Genomic DNA, 19,749 nt, shown 5'->3' with positions numbered 1-19,749 from the left:
TTTCTTCCTTTAGAGAGGCCACGGTTTTTACAATGGATTCTCTAGGCTAGTGACAAGAAGCCAAACTTTCCAATAAAGATAATAACAAACACATGTTTCCCTCTCTAAGTATCCCCAAACTATCAAATTTTGACCTGGTTTTTGCTTCTGTACTCCAAATAAAATCATTGGCATATTCACACAATTCTGTAAATGTCACTTTCAAAGAAGCGTCCATCAGTAGGAGTACAAAGCTTAAATACAAAGATTTTTTTTTTTTATTAGGACTGATTTGACAGCTTCTAGTATATGACTTTTCAAAGTAAAAGGTAGAGTTCTATCTCTAAAAAATATTTAGTTCCAATTCTGACATTTCAATGAATCTGAAAACACCTATGTAACTACAGTTAGACTCTTTCAGACAATCTGTTTGTAAGATTACTGTCAATATTTTCTGACATGGAAACCTAAAAGCAGATTACTACATTCAGATGCTGGCATTGTCTTCAGTGCACAGATTTTTAGATGTATTGTTAACTTCAGTGGTTTCAGAGCTATGAGCAATGCCTTGGCAAGAAGCCACATCCTCTCCCATGAACTGCTGTGAAAGTGAATACCACAACATTGTCAAGAACTGCCTCAAACTTCAGGTTTCCATACTTCACAGTCTCAATTACTAGCCATCTCAAAATTACTTCCTCATCTCATTTTCACATCCCTCAACTGTGGAAGGCTTACTGGCTGCTGTGAAGACCCTGCTCCTCTAGCTGTTCCTTTATTCGAACAGGAGTAATCATCCGTTACCTCTTTCTGCAGCTATGAAAACAGCATCAGCTTCATGCTGCAATTTCTATGGTTGTCCAAGGCATTCTAACTAGGAGTTGCTGAAACTAACAAAACGTTTGTCTAAATTTAAGAGGTTACATCTTAGGAGAGTGCCTAACACATTACTCATACTGCTTCATCTCCTCATAGAAAACAGTAAATAAAGAGTCTCCGGTGCAATTACACAAACCAGATGTCTTTTAATACAAAGAGATAAAATTTTACTCAGACTGAAAATAAAAACCTACAGAATACTTTTTTACTTAGAGATTCAGTTTCCTGATAAATTTATTTTTCAAATGTTGACAAACCTTTAAAGTGATATTTAAAATATTAACAGAACCACGTTTAGTATTCAAAATTATACTAGGGATGCATGTTCTTAATGCATTATAATGGAAAAACTATATTTAGCATACTTAATACTGCATGATGATCAGAGCACCTCCAGTCCAAGCAAAAAGTGTAACATACTCTACAGCATAGGCCAGCAATTGAAAAAGAAGGATTTAAAAAAAAGAAAATAAAAAAAACCAAAACCACTTCTATAAACATTGTACTATCATTGTAATATCATCTCTAAACTCTTTCATGCTTAAGTATATTTGATATATTTTTCTCTTAATTCATCATGTGATAATGGGTCATCCTTTATCCTATACGGTTCATCTTTTAATTAACACTATTCTCCATATTATTGCTATATTCAAAGAGAAACAACAGATGTTATTTCAGTGTCATCATCACATTTCATCACTGGAGCTCTGTGCACATCAAGCTCAAAACCAAAAAAGTTACAATGAGCAAACATTCAATCTCTGATAAGAGCACTTCCTTTCTTTAGTGCAGTGCGCATGGTTGCATAGTGACTCCAGAAGTATATACTTTTTTCCTCTTTCAAGCATGTTCTGCTAAGCTTAAAAATGCTACTGCACATAAAGCTTTCCCTACCTAAACCGTCCACATATTGTAGTTTATGAACAGTCAGATTTGCTAAGGTGATCTTTATGGGGGGGAGGGGGGGTGTAGGGCTGGCTGTCTCAAAAAACCTTCTGCTTGCATTTTTCCAAGATTATTCGTCCTTGCTTCTATACTTACAGAAACCATCAGCTTAGGTGCTACATCTACAATAGATCTAATAAATTTAGACCAGTCAGGTCTAATTTAAACAGGTCAGCCTGAGGAGATATTCCAACATCCAAGTTCGGACACAAGAATAACAACGACTTCACTAGCATCAGATACTCGGCATCCCGGTTCTACCCCCGGCTTCTGAAGGAAGAGATTTGAGCGCACTTTCCCGGGATACCTACAGATGTCGAGACCCGCCCTGGGCAGACGACCTGCATGTCGCTCACCTCCACCCTTTTGGGGAGCTTTCGAGGGGCGTCCCCACCGCCTAGGCCCGGCCACGCAAGCTTCTCCTCCACGTGAACTCCCGAGAAGGGGAACGACGGAAACGCGAGGGGCAGACCTCGGGCCATCTGTCCCTGTCCCCCCTCAGCTCCCGCAGGCCCACGCCGCGCTGCCGAGGGCCGGCAGAAGGGGAGGGGGAGGGCGGGGGAGGCTGAACCTCAGCCCGCCGGGAGGCGCAGGCGGAGAGGAAGGCGCAGCATCCCCTCACTTCGCCCGGGGGCTCCCCGCCGCCTCGGTGAGGAGCGGCATCGGCCCCTGCCCCTCCCCCAGCTCCGGCCGCAGACGACCCGCAGCGGTACGGCCCGCTCCGCCCCGGCGGGCTGCCCCTCGGGGGGCCGCGGGAGCCCCCGCTTCTTCCCCCCAGAGCTACGGTCTCGCTCCCGCAGCGGCGCCGCTCACCTCTCTTGGAGCCGGGGCTGGGGCTGCCGCCGGCGCCTCTGGAGCTCTTGCGTGAGGCCATGGCACCTCCTGTCAGGCAGCGAGGGGCGGCGGCGGCGGCGGCTGCGCGCGCGGCGGGGGCGGCGGGGGCGGAGCCGGCGGGGCCGCAGCGAGAACGAGTCAGGAACCGCCGCCGCCACCACCTGAGCCCCGCGTGCGGGAGCGCCCTGCGGCCACAGCAGCGCAGCACCGAGCGCACCGCGGCCCGTCCCGCCCGCCCGCCGCCAGCCAATCGCGGGGCGCCCACGGGAACGAGGCGGGGCGCCTCTCGGCTTCGATTGGCGGCGGCGCGAGGGGGCGGGGGCGGTGGTGGCGGTGTGCCGGGTGCGCGTGTCCGACACGCTCCCCGCCGCCGGCGCCTTTGAACGTGGCAGCGCGGGAGCGAGCGGCGGCCTCTCGCGAGGGTTCGGCCGCGCGGACGGGCCGGCCGGGCGGGCGCGCGCGCCGGGAGGGGGCGGGGCCATCCCCGCCGCTGAGAGGCCGCGTCATGGCGGCCGGTTGGGGCTCTGCATCAGCGGCTGCCGCCGCCGCCTCCTCCCGCCGCGTTCCGTTCCCTCCTCGCAGGGAAAGGGGCTCAGGCCCTGAGCAGGAGAGAGGGGAGCGGAGGCGGGCATAGGCGACGGGGAGGGGGCGGCTGCTGGCTGTCGGGGTGGGGCGGGGCGGGGCGGGGGTTGTGCGGCTCCGGGGTCTTCTGGCTCGGTGAGGAAAGGGAGAGGGGGAAGCGGGAAGCGGGGAGGGTGATGGGGTGTCCGTGTGTCTGCCCGGGAGGCAGGCAGGCTGGCTAGCTGGCCGGCCGGCGCTCCGTGCTCGGCAGTGTCCGAGCCAGCGGCCGGGGAGGAGCCGCCGGCGCTGCGGGTGGGCGAGGCCGGGCCCTCGGGGCGCCCTGCGGGTGAGGGGCCTCGCCGCCGCCCTCACCGTGCCGGGGATAGAAAGCTAGGGAAAGTAAAGCTGGTTGAGCGGGGGCTGATTATTTCTACGGAGGCTCTGCTTAAAGCATCCTGTCCTGTTTCGTAAACCGTCCTCCGCTGTGTTCAAGCGCTGATAACGCATCCAGTTAAATGCCCAAATTATGGGAAACAGCTCGTTAAGCCTTTCAGAGAGCACCTTTTCAACCAACATGGTAAAAGAGTTTGAAGTACATTACAGCAACGGATGAATTCTCAAGCAAGCTTTTTGAGGCTTTAAAAATACTTAAAATAGCCTATGACAAAATAAGCCTCTCTTTCACAGGAATTCAAGATGCTTCTTGTTACTCAATGATTTGGATTGAGACTCACTTAAATAGCACTGTGGCATAATAGTACAACTCTGAAACAAAAAAGCAAACCCCACCTTTGAGTCCTGACCATAAATACAGTGTTTCAGATCAAAATAAACAATTTTGGAAATTAGAGCCTTTGCAAATGGATGTGTGGAGAGAGAAGGCTTGTCCCCAAACAAAGGTTGGCACTGTGTTTTGAACCGAGTAATGCAATGAAGCTAACCAGAAATAGTAATTTACTGAAGAGCATTAATCAGTAATTTTGAATGAGATTTGAACTTAAGTGCTTAGACAAGTAACAGGATGGCAGTGTGGGTATTTTAGCCAGTAGAAGTAAAAGCAACTAGTTTTGTCAACATCAGAACTAATGAAGCCTACTTCTTGGTATCTCTCATGAATTAATTGGTATCTAGTACAGTTGAGTATCCGAACTTTTCACTTGCGTATGGCAGTCTACTGAAGTCTTGTTTTCACACGATGTGCAAGTACTTAATATTTTTGAGATGCTCTCCTTTTGTCTAGTGAGGCTGAAACTGCCAAACAAGTTCAAAAGCCGCTAGGGAGGAGCAGATGTACTCATGACCACGTACAATTTATCACAGAAAAGCTAACAGGATGAATTATTAACATTTCAGCAAATTGGAAAGTACAATATAAGGAACAAATTGTCCTAAGGAAAGCAAGAAAAAATTGATAATCTGTAACTGGGATTACTGAAAACATAATAAATGGTAGAAAATAACTGCCTGTGTGACTATATTCTTGTGAGTAGTAATTACTGTCAAGTAAGACAACAGCTTTTTGTGGTTAATGTGGGGTACAGTTTCCTGAAGCTGTACTATGGGAAGTGGCAGTTTGATAAGAAAAGAGATATTAAGAACATTGAAGCAACTGGGTGAGCAGTGACACTTAGAAAGATGTTGCTAATGATTTACTGTGAACAAAATTTTTGACTGTAAATGGACTGTAAAATTCCTTACTTCTGTTTTCATTGGCACACAGCTGCCAGCATTTCATATTTGGTGTATTCAGTACCTGCTTGTACGCTCTTCTATCCAAGAAGACTCTCTTGCAGGATTAAAATATACATACAGAGGTGCAAATGCTCATAGCAGTATTGTATCTTTATGCTGATCACTAGCATTCTGCATGACCTTGTTATTCAGAAGTTTCTGTTGATCTCCTATAGCATCAGGAAGACTTTTTCCTCCCAGTCCACAGATATAACTGTGAACTGAAGAAGAAGGTTAGATGAGAGAGGCTATTGCCTTCTAGTGATCAGAGAATCTTTTTCTTATATTCCTGCCTGATATCTCTGATCACGTACTTAAAATCTGATCATCGTGCGTGGCTTTGGACTAAGCAGCCTTTCAGATAAACTTAGCAGAAAGCTGTAGGCCTGATTTTCCTACTGGGATCACCTGAAGACAATTCAGGTACAGGCTGTGTGATCCATGTTGTGCTATTGAAGAAGCTTGGGACAGCTTGGTGTGACTTATTCTAGAGACAGTAATGCTTAATTTGATTTAAATTTGCCAGGGTGACTGTTGCAGCAAAGGATATGACGATCCCTTCTGATCTGAAATGTAATGAAAATTGAAGCAAATTTTTAAAATGTCATTTTGGTAAAGATGATGGAGAGAAAAGCAAACAGTGTGGGTAGGTGAATGTGCATGGGAATGGCTTGTCATTTTTTTAAGCTGCTCAATTGTTTTAGACCTACGTGTTTAGTACATTGTAAGGGTATACAGTAATCCACAAGAAGATAAGTATCATTGTTTTTGTTTGTAGGAGGAAAAGAAACAGGGCAGCAAAAGAATGTAACAATGAGAAAGGAGCAAGTTCGTAAGCCAAAGGCAAAGAAGAAAAGCCAGAAAAAACAGGAGGAATAAAAACAGAAGTTACATGATAAAGGCAAGAGGTATGAGACAGAGCCCACAGCAGTCTGTTGGAGTCTTTCCACTTGGATCAGGCTTATTTAAAACAGAAAATAAAAAATCCTTCCTCTTGGCAAGAATCACATTTACCCCCGCTCCAAACTGTCCTAATTGACTGCTTGTTGAGACTTCAGCTAAACTAAATTTAAATTATACTGCATATCATAAATCATTGTATTAGAAGAATGCCACCAATTAATGAGCCCTGCTCGGAAAATAAATGCTTGTTTTTACTGTGCATTTTGTTTCTATAAATACCTTTGCATTAATGCAGTCACAGCTGTTTTGCTGGCCTGATTCATTCAATAGCGTAGTGACTCTGCTATTTGACAGAAAGAAACATGTCCAAGGTGATAAGCAGAAGCAGCAATGAAACAATTACACGAGAAGAGGATTCAGTCTCTAGTCTCCTAATTTCTAAAAGAATAGCAAATATATGATCTGTCTGTAGCAGGGAGAAGAGATGCTGAGTAAAAGAGGCATTATTAATATGAAAGAACGAGTGACATCTACTTAAAGGAACCATTACTTTAGCCCTGTATTTTTCACTTCTTGTATCATAGCTGAATAAGCCATTTTAAATCCCCCTTCACCTGTGCCAAATTCAGTGCTATGGTTTTCTGAGTTTAAGCTGTGTGTTCTATTGACAAATTTATTTCCATTCACAGTTTTTATCTGAATTTGTCATAAAGTCATCTGTTACACTGCTAGTAGGCCATGACATTTCTTGTATGAAAAAAGTATGAAGAATAATTGAAGGCTCAGAGGGCTCAACCTTATTCTGTTGGTGTTCCTGAGCTATGTTATTCATATGTTGATCATTCTAACTGAATTACAGCTGTCCATTAGATTATGTACATTTCTCATAAATAAGTGAGTTTCAATTGATCATTAAGGGAAAGCCCATTCTCCAACTAGAGGAGAAAAGTATTTTTATGACTTAATACATTGCAATGAAAAGAGGTAGGGAATTCTTAGGATATGATAAAAATAATGTGTTAAAAACTCTAAGATAATCTGAGATTTTCAATAGAAAACTTTGGCATTTAGAATTTTAAGGTTTTTGATTGTCCAGATGATATGTTTTTCATGCATGGTGAGTGAGCTAAGCACCTTGCTAGCCAGTTAGAAAAGATGTTTCCACCAGCAGACTTTGTGTTCAAAAATGTGCCTTGGGTCAACTTAGGGCAAAGAGGGTCATGAACAGGTTTTGCTGTTTGTTTTCTGGATTATCAAGTTGACACTTAAACTGCTGATCAGGTTTCTGGTTTCTAATGGGGTTACAGGCAGCACAGAGAATCAACATCCAGCCATTTGCATTTGTCAGCCAAAATTCACTAACCACTTACGGAAAACCGGATCAGATGTTTTGGGAAGAGGGGGGGAAAAGAGAAAGTAAAGAGTGTCTCAGTTATCCAAACCTAAACAACTGCGGTGGTGGTCCACTTACAGCTCTTGAATCTGCAGCAAAGAAAGGTGTATTTGACTTGGTTACTCTTGAGGAGGAGTCCTCTCTCATTTATTTATTTATTTAAACAGTACTTCTATGGCAATAGACACCTGTTATTAGATTTGTGCATTCCTATATAAACTTAGAACAGAGGCATTCAGAAGGATGTAATTATCCAGAACATAAGGGACACAAAGAACTTGAGCCAGGTGAATCATGTCTAGTTCAGGCAAAGATGAAGTGAACTTTGGTTTAAAATTGCTAAGGTAAAATATAGGCTATCTGTTATAAAGTCTAGGTCAAAAGCTTGTTCTCCTTGCTCTCAGCTGATTTGTATCGACCTCCCAAATGAGTAACTCAAATAGCATTTGGCCTTTGGATCAGTAGTATGGCCTGGTGGTCTGGGATTTGTTACAGCATTGCTTGGATTCTGCAGGTCTTACTGCAGATTTTGCCAGGTCTGATTCGGCTAAATTGATCCCTGTGAGTGTAATTACAGCTGAGAATAAAGTGAACTTCTCAGAGCAAGATTTTGCATCTGGTGATTAGATTTTGCATAAACTCTAACGATTATTTGGAATTTAAGTGAGGCCTTTTGTCATGTCACTAAGCACCAGCACAGGAATGTGTGGATTTGTCTCCTACAGCATGAGAAGCTCAGAAGAAAAGAGCAAACATTTCTTTGTGCACCTGTAACAGTTACTTATAATGTGTATTCTTGAAAGGACAATCAGGAACTAGCCTTGAAAGATCTTTAAACTGGAAGTCATACCTTCCAGATGGATTGAGAGCAACTGATGGAGCTCAAATAGTGCAAAACACAGGTTGGCTACAGATAAAGACTACGACAAACCAGGATGAGTAGTATTTCAATTATCTTGGATAAAAATAAATCCTCATTAGAGTGGCAGCAAGAGAATGAGGCTTAGTCAGCCATTCCCAGCACTTGCCATCATACCTGCTACTGAAATTAGCAAGAAAAATAAGGAGAAGGTACTTTCCTGCCAGTGTACTGCTTGCTCTTTTCCAGAGACTTAGATTTGTTAGCAAAAAGGGGGAAAGCATCAAAATGGTCTCTAGCCTACAGTTGCATTTGGTAAAACTGCTGTACAGGCTTCAGCAAAAGTAGTGATATTAAATGAGCTATCTGAATTGTAAAAATTGCTGGTCAGAAGTTCTAGAGTTTTGTTTGTTTGTTTAGAAAAGAAAAACCTGTATTGGTCATAAATTAGGATGTTCTTAAGCTTGGAGAATGTGCAGATATGAACAGAAATAGCAATGCACTTAATAGGTTGTCTTGATGGATTGTACTTTACTGTGAGTGACTTAGCAGCTTTCCAGAATCAACCTGGAATATTCTTATCGAATCAGCCACTACCCATAGCTGCTTACCCCAAATGCCATGTCTGAACTAGCCTTGTTTTACCTTCACACTTTCTAATATAATAATTTTGTGAATTTTCCACATTAGAAAAGAAAACAAATTGTTCAAGGCGCAGCAGAATACACAATGCCTAAATTCCTGGAGATTTGTTTCCTTTGTCTCCCAAAACTCTCTCCCACCTCTGCTTCAATAGCCTCCTATCTCCCACTGAGTATTGTGATCGTCCCCATGGGATGTTCAGATAACGTGTACTGTCTGGTTAGTGCAGAGCTGTAAGGCTGGCATGTTCTGGCATGGCTGGCCAGCACATACTTGCTGATTAGTCATCCTGTTGGCAAGTTAAAGAACTGAGTCCTCTCTAATGAATTTTGTATCTTCAGTTATAAATAAATACCACTCAAGTTTATTTAACATATGAAATGTACTGCAGCCTTCAGAGGCTTTTACATACTCAGTCATTCCGGAAATAAAATGGAGGAGCTTCACTTAGCTGTATTTAAAATACTTTAAAAACTGAAAGCACCTGCAGGAAATAGGTAAACAATAGCTAGTATTGTTAAAAAACCCTGTAAGTGGTAGAGCTTTCCCTGTAGGAGGCCTTTTCAGTACAGAGCACTTGCTTAGGGATCCCTTGCAGCTAGTTTCAGTCTGGCTGTATTATAGGTGCAAGGCAGCAAATAAGATGAGTAGTATTCTCTTCAAAATTACAAATTTTGCTAAACCAGAACTGATCAGATGCCAGAACTCGCTCATGCTCGTGTCTTTGCAAGTCATTCTGGGGACATATCCTGCAACATGAACTTGCACACCTCCTGAGACTTTTTCACAGCTTCTGGAGACTACTTCTGCCAAGGGTAAACACACACACACACACAAAAAAAAGAGATGTGACTTCTTAGTACAGAGACAAATTCTTAGATATATCAGCTAGTGCTAGGATTTCCAGGACCCTCACCTGCTCGTTCATTTTACAAGGTGAAAGAATATAACTTAAGGTTGCTGTTTTCATGAAGTAAGCTTTATTTCTATTTCTCTCTAAGCCTGTTTCACTTTTCAGTGATACATGTAGCAGCTGAAGAAATGTAACTTAATCATAGAATCTTGGCACGCTCACTACCCTGTATTCATTAGGCAAGTGAATTTCAGAGTTAAAATGTTCTGTGTTTTACTCATTAATCTTTGGAGCTTGATGATACAAGTAGGACATGGACAGATCTGAGTGGAGTTGGCCTAAAACTCACTGTATTTCATGACTCCTTTGAGGTAGATAATGAACATTCTCCTGCATGTTTTCTGTCTGGTTAGCTTTTTGTGCATGACTGTAAATAGTGTATTTGAATACTTTTTAAGTTGTGGATTTTTAAAGTGTTCTGCAGTAAGCATTTTCTGTCAGCTGTATGCTTCCATTAGCTCTGCTTCAATTTCCCACAGGTATGTCTTTCCCTCCTACTGGAGCAGAACACTTTCGAGAGTGGTTCATTTTACCATTTGTTTAAAGAACCCTTAGTTTTTTGGGTTTGTTTTTGGGGTTTTTTTTGTTTGGTTTTTTTTAAAATTCTTCTATGTATTTCACTGTAATAGTTTCAGAAATTTCTATTAAAAAATTATATTGGACTGATAAGATTTATACCTGGTTCCACTTGCTGACAAGTAAAACCCAATTTCTTGCTGAACTTGTCAAATTGAAAGAGCAATTGCTTCATTTATTTGAAGTAGTTAGGCATGCTAACTTTTGTTTAGGTACAGCCTAACTTAAGAAAACACTTGGCTGTACTGAACATTCAGTGCAGCAATATATACACTTACTGTGTTATTAATCTTGTCCCCCCTCAATGAGTGGATAGGGATACATATTTGGTAATCAAAAGAATAAAGTCTGTGGCATAGAAATGTGTGATTTCTTTTACTTGATGTGACACAGCCAAAGCAGGCAGAGCAGGCACCTTTTTCCCAGAAAAAAGGTGCTTTATTTATCTGTTGTTCTCTGTGATAGTATTTCCAGAGAGGACATTTATTACCCCTGTTGAAATTTGCAAAAAAAATGGAAGCAATGTCTTTGACTAAATTCATGTAATTAATATTTGCTGTGATGAAATATGTAAATATTAAAAATATTATGGGTGTGTGCATTAAGCAGTCTGAACTGGGCAGGAACGAAAGCTAAGTCCAAAAGCCAACCGAGGTGGGGAGTGGGAGCCAGAGGTGTTTGATTCAAATGGAATGGGGACAGGAAGCCAGAATACGTGTGTTTGTTAAGAGCCTGTTTGCAGAAGGTCTTTGTGGGGCGTTGAGTTGCCAGCTGTCAGTTCCATCTGGCAGGTATAAACAAGTGCCTTCCTCTGGGGAGCAGATAGTAATAATTCACCTTACGAGTTGAGTATCCTGTAGGTGTGGTGGACATGGTAGTGTATCCTGTAGATTGTAAGGAGAGACTTTACTTTGCCGTGGAAGTGCACCATCATCCTGACAAGAAGTTTTCTGTTTTGTGGATATAGAAAATCAGTTGTATTGAAGGGTTGTCATTCACTCTTAATAATTCATATGACTGTGAACTTCAAGACTGCTCCTTTTTTCATCTGATCAGTCAAGCTGGTCAAGTTTAAGCCTAAATCCAGGAAGACTGACATTAAAAATAGCAAGTTTTTAAAAAAAAAAAAATTAAAAAGGACTTCAGGCAGAATCTACCAACATTACATATGCTAAAGTTACTTCATTTTCAAGGGCCTTCAGCTTCCCTTCCCTTGCTTTGTGTGGAATGGAGGCAGGGTGCCGAATTCTGTATATTACACAGTCAAGAAGAGAAGACTGGCATTCAGAGCATGAGCAGGTCCCAGCTCCACAAGCTGACAGATGCCTGTTATTTGTCTGACATCTGACTTTCCATATCAGGGTTAAAGTTATTGTTTCTCATCAGCTAAGACGCTGACTTCATTTACCCATATGTTAAATTTTATAATAAGCAGTGATTACTTCCTTCCATGCCCTCCTTTCTTCTTCACATTCCACCTTAAAACTCTTTTGCCCACAAAAAAAATTAGCCCATGCTGAGGACTGTAATTAATAGGATGGTACTGTTTCCTAGTACTCCTTGACCATCTGTATGTGGTCCTCTGTGCTGCCTTACAGTATGAGTTCCTTTGCAGGGCGAAGCCCATCTTTTATTGTGATTGTATAGTTCCTGTTGTTCTTAGCTGCTACAGCAATATGACAGAGAAGTAACTGAATGGAGTAAAGCCAGTGACAGAATCTGGCCTGTGTTTTTGCTTCTCTGTTTCCTACATGAAATTCATAAGCATAGTTCCTGTAATGGCTCCAAGATAGTATCGAGTGGCATGTAGAGCTGGATCATACCAACTGTAACTTTCTTGGTTTCAGTAAAACCTTACTGATTTACCTCTGTAAAGTCTCTGGCCATAGGTTTGTAGCCTTCAACTTATGTTAGCTGTTTTGGAATGTACTCTCCTGTGGAGTCTAAGAGAAAACTACCATTAAGTCTTCCTTTAGGGTAAGGACTTAAAATTCTGATGCTTTTTCCTCAAAGTTCTTACTATGTGTTTCTCTAATGGAAACTCAGACAAACTCATTTTTTAGTGGTAAAATTTCCACTGACTTTCATTTGCAAAGTCATTCTTTATATTTCTGATTTTATCAGGCCATTACTTTCTTTGTAATAAACTGTTTTACAAATTGTGCCATTATCTGTTGCCAATAGGTGGAAGGTGATGTTGTGAACGTCCAGTTACACTGCACTGTGAGGCTTAAATGCAGATGTACAGGAAGATGGTAATCTGAACCTACAACACCTATCACAACACATTAAGTGAACTAGTCAAGTGTTAAGCCTAATGTTGAAAAGTAGATATCTTATTTCAAGAACCTGTTTGCTTTACTCATGACTGGGTACTAAAATGGCATGAATGTTAATTTAGAAAAACAGCCTGTGAACCTTTTGCATGCTGGTACATTTGGAACAAAATATTTTATTAACGGAAAGGTATTTGGACTTTGGGATGAAGCAGAGGAGGATGGGGATGCAGGGAACGAATAGGCAAGGAAAGGCGACAAGAATAGAGCTAGGGAATTTTATGTGCTTAGGCGGGTGAACATGATCCAAACAAAATTTCATTTGCTCAAACCTGTATCAAACCCAAATATACATTACTAAATGGATTTAATTGTTTTTAATTACATTTTTACAGAATCTAAGGATAAGTTGGAATGTGAGCATCGTGTGGAAGTTACCAGAAGAATACAAGGTAGCAGAGTTCCTAACTCCAAGAACTTGCTCTGCATGGGAAGGACAGGTGGTAAGAACTAAGAAAAGAAGTAAAATGTACCCACACCCGAGATTAATGTGATGCTAGCAAACACGGTGTGTCCAACAGGATCTTGGGTTGGTTGTTGTTTGAAAGGGGAATATACTAAGATGTTAAAGGGAGTGTGGGAGCCAAAGAAGTGGTATCTCACAAGTTCACATGCAGTGAAGCTGAGGAGAAACTTAGATTGATGGCACTGTGCTTAGTTAATCCAAACAAAAGTATTAATGAGCATTTAATAGTCCATTAGACAAATAGACTCATCAGGCCATCAGTGACCTGGCTGGAGGGTATTGCTATGACAAAAAGGTAAGACAGGTATTTGTCTGCCTACTCCAGAAGTCCATGGTGTTTCTCATCATAATTTCACGTCACAAATTAGAGCAGCCTAGAGGTGGTGGGTTAGCCCCACAAGCAGAGCTGAGTCCATGTTTTGAATCCCTACTTATGTAGGTCCTCCACTTGTAGTATCCAAGTATAGACCAGCTGTTTCTCTTCTTCATAGTAGGCTGCCATTTCCACTTGGGTTAATGAAGAACAGAAGAAGAGGATAGAGCAGCATCAGTGTAATGTAGTGACAGAAATGGGCTGAGGGATCCCGTCAGGGAAGGTGTATGATCTCAGTCTCTGTGAAAGCAGGTAAGGCTCTGAAGTTTTATTTCTGCAAGAGGGGAAATGATGTTTGCATCTCCACCTGGAAGACCATTCCATTCTTGTCCCATGGGGAAAAACTGCACAGAGGTCAAGTCAAACCAAAAAACTCCTTTGCATGCTTGGAGTGTCTTTCTTCGGATGGGTCTGCCCACTTTTAGCTTTGTTTCATCCCAGGATCCTGTGGTGAAGGAGGAGTATCTTAAGACATAGCGAACTTCGCCTTCAGTGATCAAATACTTGATGATTCCCAGCATTTTGAAAGCAAGTCTCTCTGCTGCCACCTTTGCTTCTTCTTTCAATGCAGCCCACTCCAGGCTTTCACTTTAGTCCTCCCCTGCCTCTTGCCTGAGTTTTATCAGTATTTTCTGTTATTACAGAATGCAGTTACGCTTTTGCTAAATAAGCAGACAAAAGCTGGCTGATACAGTTTAAATGAATCAGCCTATTTGACAGTTAACCTGCCTGGCTGACACTGAGCTGACACAGGTTAATTGTCAAAAAAGCTGATACACTTAAACTGTATCAAGCACCTTTTATTTGCCTGTTCAGTGGATGCGAGCTTGCTTTTGTAGAACTACTGTTGCTGATAAGAAATGCTGCATTTCCAGTGGTTTTTAGTCCTCTTGTATGAGTAGCACTGTACCTGTTGGGAGAAATCTGGGAGTGTGCCTCTTCAATTCTGCTCCTTCCTATTTTAATGTTTCCTTGGCTGTAAGAATCATCTTCTTTCACTAACAAAATTGATTCACCTGTTAGTTGAATCACTTACTTTTCCAAAACAGGGGGTGTGTTTGTTTACTTCAGGTCCTCTTTGTAATTTGATTTAAATGCCCTATTGAGGAAAAAGGAAAAGAAGGGAAAACTTGTCACTGATACGTCCACTTTGTTGTCAGTAGAGCACAACATTGTTCAGAGCATAGTCTTAAAAATTGTTCTCCTTTCTTTCTTTAGCTATCCATAGCTATTTTGTTCACATTATTCAAAGGGCAGTGTGTACAGTATATAATAGCTCAGGCTCAAATATAGTTTGTATGTTATCCTCATGTATGAGTTTGTATGTGGTGGTTTTGTGTGTGAGTATGTATATGTGTGTGTATAGATATATTTGTGTATTAAAGTCTTTCTATAAACAGACTATTGATAAACATTTTCTTACAGATCTTCACAAGTTTTTAAACTGATGTTGAAGTATTCATTTTGACCTACAGATAAATACATATTGCAAGGTGTGTCTGGGAATGTTTCCCATCCCATGCTAGCATATACTGCCAAAGGAGGAACTTGACTTAAGGTGCTATTGGGATAAGAAGAGAAAGTGACAGGTGAAGTATTTTCCTTTTTTCTTATTCCCCTACCAAGATCTGTAAAATATCTAAGCATCCTGGACTGATTGCAAAGCTGACCCTTTTGCTCACCCCTGTGACTGTGAGTAGCTGGATTTTTAGTGGGGGTTGCCAGTGGCAATATGGAAGCTACGGGGAGCAGGAGGGTCTGTTTACTTTATGTTGTTACTGAATTATCTGATTTGGTCTGAGGAGTATGTATTATCTTGTTTATGTATTATGGGTAGCTTTTTAAAGATTATCAGTGATGCCTACAGCATTGAAAGGTGGCTTTTAAATCATGTTATCTAGTAAGTAAAATCCAATTGAATTATGTAAGAAACACACAAAAGTTATAATCAAGAAAGTCTTTCATATTTTATATATATTTTAATAACTTTATGATGCTGAGCTTATTTGCCTGAGTGTAAAGCTATGCATTTTTATTTTGTATAACGTGCTCATTTACAGTGTCTGGTGGACCATGAAAATAAATTGGAAGCAAAACATTTAATGTAAATGAAATGACCTTGGAAGGCATCTGCATATTGAAGTATATAATAGGACTGTTTTATTTTTCACCAAAGCAGCATATAGTAGTAAAAAGATAAGAGAATTTGGTGTACAGTGTCAGTTCTGTTGTGTACCTAATCTAGAAATGCTGATAAACTTCTACACAAGGAAAAGGTTAAAAAACAAGCGTCAAGATCTGTGATATACCAGCCAGCTGCTCAGGACTACACATGTTAGGAACATTCCTTTCTAATCTTTGTAGGTGATCAGGTTCTGCCCTGGCATGGGACCCTGGAGTGCTCATATTACCGTAAGCTGGCTCAGCAAGTGACTGTTCTTGAGTTGCCAACTAATCATCCAGCCCCTTAAAAAATCTTGCAATCCATATGTGGTATATTCATGTTGTAGGGAATGTAATGTTACTAATATAAATCCCTCTTATGTTAAATCGGATGTCCTTTAGTTTGAAAGGTGATTCATTACTTCTAATTCCACAAAACAGAATTCTGTTTTCATTAGGAACTTCATAATTTTCTGGAAATGTAACTTTCTTCCCCCAGACAGAGAGATTCTACTGTTCATTATTTTTTACTGTAGGAAAATCTTGGTCTTGCACTGGCTTTATTTTTGGTCTTTGCTCCTGTTGAGCATTTACTTATTTTAAACTGAAATAACTGAAAGAACTCCAAATGTTTTCAGTAGGCTTGTATATTAGTATGTTTAAACCTTCTGGACAGAAACATCAGAGCTGGGAGGGAAGATTAGCTATTTGGCACTAAAGGCAAAGGGGAACAACCTACTGTGTCTAACATAATTTACATAAATCATTGTGTTATTTATTCCTAGTTCCACACAGTACTGTTTTCTTGCTGCTTTAGATGTTCTGGCTAGGTTAATATTTTGTACTAATGACAGGACAAATACAAATTTTGTGCTTTGTTTCAGGGTTAGAGAGTCATCCTGACTTAAGAGGCAGGGAATTGTGAATTGAGAATGGTATTTAACTTTGACAGGATGACCTCCAAAGTTCCCTTCCAGCCAAAATTTTGAGGAAAGAATATGGAGTTCTGTCCAAGAAACCACGAAAGCCTCTCTGAATAAACAAGAGCAAGCCAATGGTAGCAGTCTAGTCTAGCATTCTTGTTCCAAATCCTTCATCTGGAGGACGGAAGTTATGGTCCGTGGGTCTGGAGGATCTGTTTTGGTCTGTGGGATCCTACAGGCTTGGACTGCTGTGGGGCCAGGGTGAACTAGTGGTAGGTACTGCAGCACAAAAGGGACTTTCATTGTCAGGCTCAGGAAGATGAGTTGTAGTTGACTGATGGAATACTGAGCTGATTTGCAGGAAGGGTAGTCTGACGTGTAGTTGTGCTGCAGTGCGGAGAGTTGATGCTTTCTCTTACCCAAAGAGGCAGTACAAACCTCAACACCACAAACCAGGCAGCAATGGCAGAGTTCACGTCACAGAAATTAATCATGTCAGAGTACACTGGAGCAGAACTGTGTGATACATATGTTGCTGGACTGAAACAGATGTGAAAAAAGAGCCAACTTGAGATAATGACTCAGTGGACCCATGGGCGCAATTCTTTTGTAGCTAAATTGTAGCTCAGTAAACCAGATAGCATTAGGAATGCTGTTATGACCATACTTCTGTTACACAGTAGATTTTGCTCCTTTTATTGAGTGTATGGCTCATAAATGTGCATATTTAATAGAAATATGATTGTGTGCCTTCTTTCTTCACTCCTCTTTTCCTTAAGTACTACCAGCTCTCAATTTTCTGGGGGCTGGATAAGGCAGAAACGAGGTAAATGTGATTAACGGACAAGCTAACCTAGCAAACTGTAATGCAAGATGCGATTGGGAAAAGGAGAAAACTTCATTGGCCATGGAATACAGAGATCCTCTAGCTGAGCCAAACTGGTAGGTGTGGATAGTGAAGGTGTGGCTGTACTGCTTTTAGACTAAAGCTGGCCTGCTCAAGACACTTCAGATGACTTCCAGCAACGTGGTTGACCCACAACCTAGATAAAGTCGCCAGAGACATTCTGAACAGCTGGCTGTCAAGCAAATGTGTGGGTCCATGCTCACAAAGATTCTCAGGATTTGTGAGTAAAGAAAAGGTGAACAGGGAGATGGTTTAGCTTCTCAAATCCAGAAGCACAATTCTGAGTGGGGACTCCAGTCTTTTTTCTTTTAGAAGAGAACCTCTAGCAGATTGCACCTCATCTTTATTGTTCTAGCACTTGTATGAACAATATTTATATGCTGTATCTTTTGTTCACCCAAGTATCTTGTTTGTATTTTTAATTGCTGTTGTGTGACTGTGATAGATGAAGGAATTTCTGGGAAAAAGTTTTGTAATCTGTCCTGCATAGGGATTAGAGTACCATCATGATCACAGTTGTGATCATAATGGGCACAGACTTTCACTGAGCTTCTGGTATATCTTGTGTTTCTTCCCCTTGAAGGTACAAAGCAGATCGTTGTGTAAGATGTGACACAGTAGTGTTATAGAGAACATGCAATCTCAATAGGATTGGGATAGGATAGACTTTCTTAAGCATCGTGTGACCGTAGCACCTGTATAAACAAAGAGTAGCTCTGGGAAGACAGTTATTGCAGCAACATGGAGACTTGGGGCGGCTCAGACCTGTAAAAGCGGCCTGTAGGCAATACTCAGAAGGCTGTTGCAAATGAGAACAGTTCCTAGCTGACTGTCAGTGTAACTAAGGACCAAAGAGTGATCTCTGGTTTTGTGCCAAAATAAAGCAGATACAGATTCAGATCACGCAAGGGAATGTGAAAAATGTATAAAAGACACTCATCACGGAAGATCTGTACAGTAATACCTGCACACATCCCTGCACACTCAACCATTGTATTTAAAATGTCTCATGTTTTTTGAGAGACTATACTTTAGTCTGGTAGTCTTTTTTGAGAGATTATTTTGAGTACCTATACTGTCCAAAAAAAGACCAAAAAGAGGACTACTGTTGTAGTCACATGTTTTGTATTAGTAGAAAGGTTTTAAATGGGTCTGTTGTATGCATAGGGATAAAAGGTCAGGTTCTTTTCTGAGGTATAACTATCTGTGTGATGCTTAGATTGGAGAGTCATTTTGCACTTCCTCAGACATTGGCTGAGATCAGAGGGGACATCTTACTGAAAAGTGGCATAAAGTGCAGAGATGCGGTCTGACTACTAGGTTCACAAATACAGTTCAGCATTTCACAGACTTAACAGCTTAGTTTTGAAGACAGTGTGTGTATAAATGAGCTTAGCACAGTTCCTGAGCTAATGAGCTCTGACTCTTGCTACTGCACAATAACTGGGGCACAGAGCTGCACTAATGCAGCTTTGTTGCTCCGTGGCCTGGGGCTGGCTCATCGTTCTTAGATTTCTATGTGGCATGCTAGCCCCACACCATGTTCAGCACAGTCAGAGCCCGTTGAGGTCTGTCTGCACCCATCAGCTCAGAGTGATTTGGGAGGTTGTTTTCAGCATGGTTTGAATGAGTCCCAGATGAGTCTGGTTGTTCTGCTCTTTACAGGTCCTCTACTAACTTTTTGGACAATAAGTGGGATGTTCTTCAGGCTTGTGATTTACTAGCGTTTGGTAAAGAATAAAATTGCTTTGTTCTAGAGAAAGTTATGTTGAAGACACCTTACTGGAGTCTGAAACAGTGACAAAAGCTGGTTTAAACTACTGGGGCTAGTTTGGGGGTTGGTTTGGGGTTTGGTTTTGGGTGGTTTGGTTTTTTTTTTTTTTTGGTCTTTCAACTCTATTATCAGATGTGTGAATGTACCATTTTGGCAAGGTGTCATTTTCCAGTTCATTGCTTTGGAATGCCATGTGAGAAATGTGCGTTCGCATAACAAACCATTTTAATGGGTAATTGGATAAGTGCAATTTAATGAGATAAATGAAATTTTTAAAATCAATGTTTATGTAGTTCATCTGTCAAGAAATTACCCTTATGCTATAACATAACATTAAAAGAGACAAAATAAAATAATGAGATGAATAAATTATCATGTACTGAACATTTGTGTTAGATATGCTCTTTCTTCCTTCCAGTTGTGGCTGTTAGTAACGCTTTTGCAAGAAAAGGAAATCATGATGGGGCAAATGAAGGTTTAATAGAGACTTCCATTTTGCTTCAGTCCAGATTTTGACAATGGCTGCTTTGCTAGGAGTGGCCAAGTTGTCTCCTGTCTGGGACTCAGAACCCCAATGCTCAGATGCCCA

At 41.4% G+C, this 19,749-nt stretch overlaps 1 protein-coding gene and 1 long non-coding RNA gene across 2 annotated transcripts in view; one reads left to right on the top strand and one right to left on the bottom strand.

Moving 5' to 3' along the window:
- The window catches only part of ASPH (aspartate beta-hydroxylase), a 121,705-nt gene extending 118,979 nt beyond the window's left edge, over positions 1-2,726 (bottom strand). The window contains 1 exon segment of the mRNA XM_050892929.1: positions 2,620-2,726. Coding sequence (XP_050748886.1) covers positions 2,620-2,680 — 61 coding nt within the window. The 5' untranslated portion in view covers positions 2,681-2,726.
- Positions 2,727-5,725: 2,999 nt separating this feature from the next.
- Positions 5,726-13,636, top strand: LOC127013788 (uncharacterized). The gene is made up of 3 exons (XR_007766119.1): positions 5,726-5,840; positions 12,890-12,997; positions 13,512-13,636. It is a non-coding gene; the product is annotated as an uncharacterized LOC127013788 (long non-coding RNA).
- The last annotated feature ends 6,113 nt before the right edge of the window (positions 13,637-19,749 follow it).

This window comes from Gymnogyps californianus, chromosome 2 (genome assembly GCF_018139145.2).
Source record: "Gymnogyps californianus isolate 813 chromosome 2, ASM1813914v2, whole genome shotgun sequence".
NCBI classification, from domain to species: Eukaryota; Metazoa; Chordata; class Aves; order Accipitriformes; family Cathartidae; genus Gymnogyps; species Gymnogyps californianus.
This window is presented reverse-complemented; position numbering and strand designations above follow the sequence as displayed.